Consider the following 8146-nt stretch of genomic DNA (forward strand, 5'->3'; position numbering starts at 1 on the left):
TACAACAGTTTTGTCTTATGATAACTAATTTATAAACATTCTCTAAAAGAATTGAAGGTTTTTAAATCTAGTTTATGAATTCACTTTAACACTAAACCTGGATTTCATAAACACTTATTAGATGGAACCCTATCCCCCCCTTAAACAAAAGTTTTATTCATACTTTGATTTGAAGGAAACATTTGTCACACACTTTGTGTAAAATAATGCTCGCAAAAGACTTTTTCCGGAGGGCCCGTGTATTATAATAATAATAATGGTAATAAATGATATAGTGAAGCCAGGAAGCATCGTTGGGGGGTCCCGACTGCCTGTGATTGATGATGCAGGCATTGCAGGGGCTGACGCTGTCATTTGATGTATAAGTAGAGGTAGATGGAGCCAACTTGCCAAGGCTCAGAGCAAAGCCGGTGTGTGACACTGTGGTGGTGCTACAGCAACCGTCTCTTTCTCTTACATACACAGATCAAGCTTAAGATACATAGATGGCTAGTGTAACACGACCCCACGCAGTCGCCGTGCCATTGCCCGCCCAGGGCCACCTCAACCCCCTCATGCGCTTCTGCAAGCTCCTGGCCTCCCGCCACGGCTTCCTTGTCACCTTCGTCAACATCGACCCCGTCCACCACAGGATCCAGGAGCTCATGAACTCCCAGGATCGTCTCGCCGCCCCCACCTCGACGCCGCCCGGTGGTGGCACAGCTGAAGAAGAAGCAGCTGTAGCTGGCGAATATTCGACCTCGGGCGGCTGTATCCGGCTGGCCCACGTGCCCATCCAGGGCCTCGACCTGAGCAACGATTTCCGGCTGTCTCTGGAGGTCTTCTTCGAGGCCCAGAAAAGCGTGGTCTCGCCCCTCCGTGCCCTCATCTCCGGCCTCCACCCCCCCGCCACCTGCATCATCTCCGACAGCTGCATGACCTTCCCGACCCAGAACCTCGCCGACCAGCTTCGCCTCCCCAGAGTCGCCCTCTTCCCTTCCTGCCAGAGCCTCCTTGCTCTCCAGTCCTGTATCGTTGATGGCCGCATCCCCATGGACGAAGGTATTTATTAATCTCTCCACATGATTAGTACATCCTATCTCAGGACATAAGTAAATCAAATCCTATCTCATAATTGGCTGCATTAAGAGCGCTTCAGGGTTCCCTACAAACCTTACTACAGTGGCAGTCGTGTCAATTAACCCTGGAGATCAACCAGTAATGAACCCAGTCTGCCATTGTTGGTAGTTCACCCTCAGGACTATCTCCTGCGGGGTTTTTATGACCCCAGAGAGATGGGATCAATGGTGGACGATCACCAATCTGTTATCACAATTCCACAATACATATATTATACGCATGAGTGGAAGAGATAGAGTGAAATGCCCTTTGATGTGGAGGCCATCGTTGGAGAAATGCAGAGATTTCCACTTCTCAGGCAAATGCGTTGTTGCAGTATGGGTCTTTTATCTTAACATGAGTTGTTCCCTCAGCATGCCTTGCCCGCAAGGTATTTTTACTGGTTATACCGAGAGCAAAAAGGGCGCCCACAGACCTCGATTGAATTTGCACACTTCGCAAGCTGCGTTTATTTTGTTTTTTGGGTTTACTACAAAAGCTAGGTTTACTTTTGGTCAAGGTTTGAATCTACCATCTTGAGAGGGACACCCCAGCCGCCAACACCATTCAATGGCAATGTGAGCTCATGAAATTTTAAATGCGGCCGTTCCACAAAGCTTGAGGTCACCGGCTAGTCGGGTTTACTGGCTTGACTGGGTTTACTATCCCTAAAATCAGGGTGTAATTCCTAGAAATCTGCTCTTTTCCAACGTGCTGGGTTTACTTATTGGCTTGAGGTTGCTGTACTTTATGGGTTTACATGCTGAAAAAGGAGCGGCCAAGATTCTGTCCTTTTTTCGGGTGCGTCATCCACCGTTGATCCCATCTCTCCGGGGTCATAGAGACCCTGTGGGAGATAGTCCTAAGGGTAGTTCACTAGGTCCTGCTCAAAAGAACGTACTCCACTTACTTAGACAGCTTCATCACACATGGTTGTCGCTTATTGGAGGTTGTTGTTAGTACTTACACACACACACCAATACTTCCAACTTCGGAATGTATAAATTTATTATATGCTCGAAATGTATGAATTTCATGTAGGCAACATTTTAGCAATTAATAACCAAAATGCCATCTAGGCATAAAAAACACAGACACTGTCTCTCTCGCTTGCTAGTGAGACTAACAAGCCAAAGAGAGTCTACCGACTTTCCCTATGGATATACAGGCTTGCCAGTCACACTGATCTAGTGTTTCTTTGGTCTTGTGTCTGGTATGTATCAGCTCTGAAAGCGTTGAAGGAGGAGGGGTGCAAGTACAGCGAGCAGCTCTTCAAAGACGGGTTGGATGGGTTGATAGCCTTGAGGAGAAGAGATCTACCGAACTTCAGGCACGTGGTGGACGACAACGAGTACATGTACAAGTTCCTGGAGAGGGAGACGAGGGCGATGCTGGACGGGGCACACGCAGTGGTGGTCAACAGCTTCGAGGAGCTGGAGCGAGAGGCCTTCCAGGCAGTGAGGGCCCGGTGCCCAGTGTACGGGGTAGGCCCATTGGTGGACCAGGACCTAGAGGCCGGCGGCCACAGGACGAGCCTATGGATGGAGGACGTGGCGTGCCTGGATTGGCTGGACGCGCAGCCTGCTGGCTCGGTGCTCTACATCTCGTTCGGCAGCGTGACGCTAATGAGCGGGCAGCAGTTTGAGGAGTTCTTGGCCGGATTGGAGGCTAGTGGAGTGCGCTTTCTGTGGGCGCTGCGGCCCGACCTGGTGGCTCGCGGGGAAAGCGCCACGTGGGAGGCGGTTGCGGAGAGGCTAGAGGCCGGGGGGCAGGGGCGGGTGGTGGTGTGGACTCCGCAGCTGGGGGTGCTTTCACACCAGGCGGTTGGCGCCTTCCTGACGCATTGCGGCTGGAACTCGACAGTGGAGGCCCTGGCGGCGGGCGTGCCCATGCTGTGCTGGCCCTATTTCGGGGACCAGCTCCTGGACGCCACGTACGTGGTGGACGTGTGGCGGTGCGGCCTCCGCTTCCAGCCATCACCACCACCACCACCATCATCATCAGACCATCATGCGTCATCATCACCACCGTCATTAGCAAACCATCATGCATTGTCACCATCGTCAGACCAGGGCAGTGCCGGCCCCCTGGTCCCCGCCCCGGAGATCGAGCGCATCATCCGCGGTGCCATGATCGACGGCCCCCAGCGCCTCTCCCTCACCCAAAACGCCTCTCGCCTTCGACTTGCCAGCCTTCACAGCCGCATCCCCGGCGGCTCCTCCTACCGCAACATAGAGTCCCTCGTTCAAAGCTTAGCTCCTCATGATCCACCCTCTGAACTTTAGGCTTATTAGCATGGCTATTACAATGATTGGGTGACAACCTAATTCTTCTTTGAAAATTTACACGCTGTGGTCTATTTTTAGGAAACTATGTTTACAATGACAAGGAAATGATTCTATGCACGCTCATGCGCCGTCCTTATTTTGTGAAGCAATATGTTCCTTTTGAAGCATCCATCATGGACCCGAATTCAACGTTTGGGTTTATTCGAAATTGACACGAGGAGCTTGAGAGGTCGCACATGGTGAACTAGTTGTTCGTGCATGAAACTTAGTAGAGATGCCATTGCCCTCCCCCTTGATTGCATGCAAGGGAAGAGGCCTGCTGACCTTGCTATTGGAACCCCAGATGGAGAAAAAAGTCCTCAAAGCTAACCATGATGTGGTAATGGAGCTTGATTCCTACTATGAGCATGCCAAAAGACCATCCTACAATGCTAGTGTTGTCTTTAGGGCTATGGGTTGCAAACATTAATAATGTCAGTGTTGATAACGGACAAGCTTTCGGTGATGGTAAGCAGGTGCACAAGGCTCACATATCCCTTTCTATGGAAGACATGTGCAATCATTTCTTTGATTTTTCCACTTGCAATGTTTTCATGTACCTCATGGGGAAATTTCCTTTTGAAGAGGAATTTCCAACATGGTTTATGGGTACATTTCAAGCTAGATCCACTCTTGCTCACTTCTATTTCATTGCGCAAGATTTTTATCAAGTGCTCGTAGGCTCATCCAAGGAAACAGGATGGACACTTTCTTGTTCTATTGGCTTTTAGGGAGAGTTTGTTCACTATTTGCCTTGGTGAGCCAATTTTTCACTTGAAGGAGTCCTCCTCTCAGATTGTCTAGTATGGATCTCATTTCTAGGCTTATAGACTCTCTTGGAAGAAGATGTCAAAACTATTGCAATCTCCTCAGGTAAAGTATTATACATCCCTCCCCTCCCCCTCAACCCAAAGGAGAAAGGAGGGCTTGCATTCTATGGGACTAACATATGTAGGCCCCAAAAGTTTTATATTTGGTGGATATTACTAGCATTGAGGTGGTTTGTGCAGTTAAGTTATCTACCTTTTTAGATTCCTACTATGTATGCTGCTAAAGTGGACACTTTGATAGAAATTGTCTAAAAAGGACATGCAAATTTCCCAAGGAGAAAAAAAAAGAAGCTCGAGAAAGCATAAAATTCTACTCTGATGTTGTCCAATGGTTTAGAAAAGGTTGACAATGGCAAAGAAGTACTTCCTCTTCAAGGCAAGGAGAAGGCCATCAAGAAAATTGATGAATCATCACAAGTAAAAGATTCACCCCCTATCAAACAAATTGCAACAATGGTGTAAGCACCTTCTAATCGACCTCCTACTAGTAAGAAAGATACATAACCTGACTCTCTTGGTACTTCTGATTTGTAGGATGGTCTTGTCAAAGTCAAGACTAGTGAGCCCTCTTCACTTAAGAAGTTGGCAAGGCATAAGCAAGGATTTGTTAACACATATGCACCGTTGGAGGACTTGGGTCCAAATACTTAATGCCTCAATGAGAAAGCTTAACATCATGTCTTGCAATGTGCAAGGCTTTGGGGGGGGGGAGGAGGAATCCCAAAGGATTTGAAGTACTAATTTAAGTACTAAGTCTAATTAAGAAAATGAGAATTGATGTGTTTAGGAAGTCAAGTGTGACCCAATATTCCACTTAACTTGAGAGATTTTCAAGTCCTTTCAGATTCCCTGGTTAGGGGTTTCGATGGTGCTATTGTCCTTTGCAAACACTCTCTTAACCCTATTCTCATGACTTGTAGTGGTTTTGAAACATTTTCTAACAATGAAGATTAAGTATGATGATATAGATGTAGTGTTTGCATCTGTATATGCTCCTAATCTATCCTCCTAGAGGGCTCAAGTGTGGGAAAAGTTGGCTCATTTGGATCTCATAGATATAGCATTTGTATTTGTGGGTGATTGGAACATGGTCCTATCTCTTGAAGACCACTCTCAAGATGTAGAAACAAAAGAAGAAGAGATTTCTTCTTGGGATCAACTCTATTTAACCCATGAGCTCATTGATGCTACTGATTGTCTAGACAAAGAAGGAGAGCTAAAAAATCTCACTTGGAGAAATAGATATTCTGATGCTTCTTGGAGGGCAACGAGGCTAGACAAACTTTATGCTTGGATGGTGCATGGCTGGTTCATCCTACACCTACTTTTAGTATGTGCAATGATGTAAATCTTTTAGATCATTACCCTATTTGGGCATCCATTGGTATTCTTTTTCATTTTATAAGAAGAAAAGGTCCTCCCTCATTCAATGTCAATCTCATCTTTATGATGAATTCAATTTTATATTTAATAAAGTGGAGAAAATGTGGAATATGAAGTTGGAAGAGACTGATCGTGTTGCAATTTGGGATAAAAGATCTCGAAAGTCATTTCTATTGCAAAGTATTTTTGGAAAAAAATGTTGAATATTGACACTTCACAAATCCCTTATTCTCATTGCTAAGGATTCACCTTTTACTACTATGTGGGCCGAGTGCCCTAATGATGAAGTTCTTAGGGCTATTTTGGCTAAATTTGAAATGTTCCTACAAGATCATCATGAAGAAGAGAAGATTCAAGTATTATGTATTCGAGCTAGTAACTAGTGGCTTAGGGTCAAGGACTACCCATCTCCATACTTTTTCCAAGTGGTGAAGCACAAATGTATTCAGGATCTGATAGTTCAAGTAGTTGATCAAAATGGCAACACAATAACTAATGAACATAGTATTGCTTAGGTATTTCACTCATTTCTTTCTAGCGTAGTATCAAACATGCCTGTTATGGATGCAGTTTATATCTAGAAAGCCTTAAAGTTTCTAGATGTACCAGTGCTCCATATTATCTCTGTTGAAAAGGCTTTTGGACCAGCCTTGTAGTATGAATGAGATCCATGATGTTATGTATCAAATGAAAAGGGAAAGTCTCCTGGTGGTGATAAGCTCTCCATTGAAATTTTCCAATGATTTTGGGACTCTTGTAAATCTAATTTGTGTATTCTATTGAAATGGATTAGGAATGATGGTACTCTCTTTAATAACATAAAAAAGAAAATCATCAAGCTGATATTAAAGAATCCACGTAGACAAACATGTAAGGACTAGGACTAATCACTCTTTTAAATGCATCTTACAAGATTTTGGCAAAAGCACTTGTACTCAAATGCAAGCCTTAGGGGGGTCACTCATAAATATATATGTGTACCACGTTTAACATAAGGGATTTTTCAAATACCATATTCACACATTTTTTACATATAGAAAGGTGCCATATAAAAGGGTTATCTACAAATTAAGTAGGAAGGCTTCCATTTTATCCAACAAAAATTCACAAATATGGATGTTTATAAATAGGCCTTAAACACACGTGATACAGAGGGTATATAGATAGTGAACCCCTGAGCTTAAGCATGTACTAGCACTACAATAAAAACGGAGTAAAGACATGAACACCTAACAAACCCAAACAAGCATGCTTACTTTCTTGTGAAAAAACTAATGCAGATATATGTAGGACTCATAGAATGATAAATGATAACATAACTGCTAATTTAAATGTGGAAAAAAGTAACAAATGTATTGTGATCATAAAAGTACATTTATATGTGTTTCCATTTTAAAACTAATGCTCGCTATTTTGGGCTTTTGTCTCGTTGAATGAAAAGTAGAGATCAAATAAAAATATCACATTAAAAAAAACACACACACAGAGTCTGAACTTTCAAGAGGAGTTGTAATTTCACCTAAAAGGGCACATCTTACATTGAAGCTTACAAGGTAAACTTTCCATTGTTGTGCAAGCGAATGTGAGTACTACCATCTCTGTGAATGTAGTTTGGTCTATAGAAACGTGACGATGGGTGGGTATTCAAACATATGAGCTACTGCAAGTATTCTCAAGGCTTTTAATACATTTTTCACATGATTTTTATTGGGTTAATTAATGCATTAGGATTGTGATTTATTACATAGAAAATGTGATCTGTATCATGAGAATAAACGTGATGTAGAGCTAGTTAACGGGTCTATTGATGGGCTGTTGGATGCACTGAACAAGTATTTTTCATTTCTTAAATAATATTTTTAAGTATTTTCATCAAGCTTGTTGATTAAAATGCATATATGCTAACATGTTAAATGTAGGTGTGAAACAAGTAACTTTTTTGGATATAAAATATTATATAATGAGAGAGAGAGAGAGAGAGAGAGAGAGAGAGAGAGAGAGAGAGAGAGAGAGAGAGAGAGAGAGAGAGAGAGAGAGAGAGAGAGAGAGAGAGAGAGAGAGAGAGAGACTAGGCTACATGTAGGAGTTGGCTATGTGTAAGTTAACTATAAGCACACATTAAGTGTAGGCTAAGTGTAAGCTAGGCTAAGCTTTGTTAAGTGAAATCCAAGAATACACATAGGATAAGTGTAGTCTAGAATATGCCAAGCCAAGCATGACTTGTAAATTGTCATTAGGAAAAATACAGACTCAAAGAGGGCCTTGTAAGAAATTGATTAAGCTTGGATTAATCTCTCTTCCATGGTCATCATTGCATGCTTTTTTGTCCCCTAGCCCCCAATATTCTTAGGCTCCTACTTTTTGTTGTAGACCCCACCTAGAAAGGAAGGGGTCTCCTTTTCTTTTCATCCTAGTAACTAGCCTTTTTCATTCTCCAATCACTCTTCCAAAGGTGCCACATCAACAACTCGAATTTATTTTTGGCCAAAAATTTTATTTTTAAAATTT

General features: G+C 43.3%; 1 protein-coding gene across 1 annotated transcript; it reads left to right on the plus strand.

Moving 5' to 3' along the window:
* Positions 1-404: 404 nt before the first annotated feature.
* On the plus strand, positions 405-3503 carry LOC148013670 (UDP-glycosyltransferase 85A1-like). The gene is made up of 2 exons (XM_087667926.1): positions 405-1041; positions 2323-3503. Exons 1-2 carry the CDS (start codon positions 486-488, stop codon positions 3381-3383), a joined length of 1617 nt encoding a protein of 538 aa, XP_087524052.1. The 5' UTR covers positions 405-485; the 3' UTR covers positions 3384-3503.
* Positions 3504-8146: the final 4643 nt, after the last annotated feature.

The sequence above is a fragment of the Lygodium microphyllum genome, chromosome 26 (assembly GCF_053477565.2).
Source record: "Lygodium microphyllum isolate KBCC chromosome 26, Lygodium_microphyllum_v1.1.10, whole genome shotgun sequence".
NCBI classification, from domain to species: Eukaryota; Viridiplantae; Streptophyta; class Polypodiopsida; order Schizaeales; family Lygodiaceae; genus Lygodium; species Lygodium microphyllum.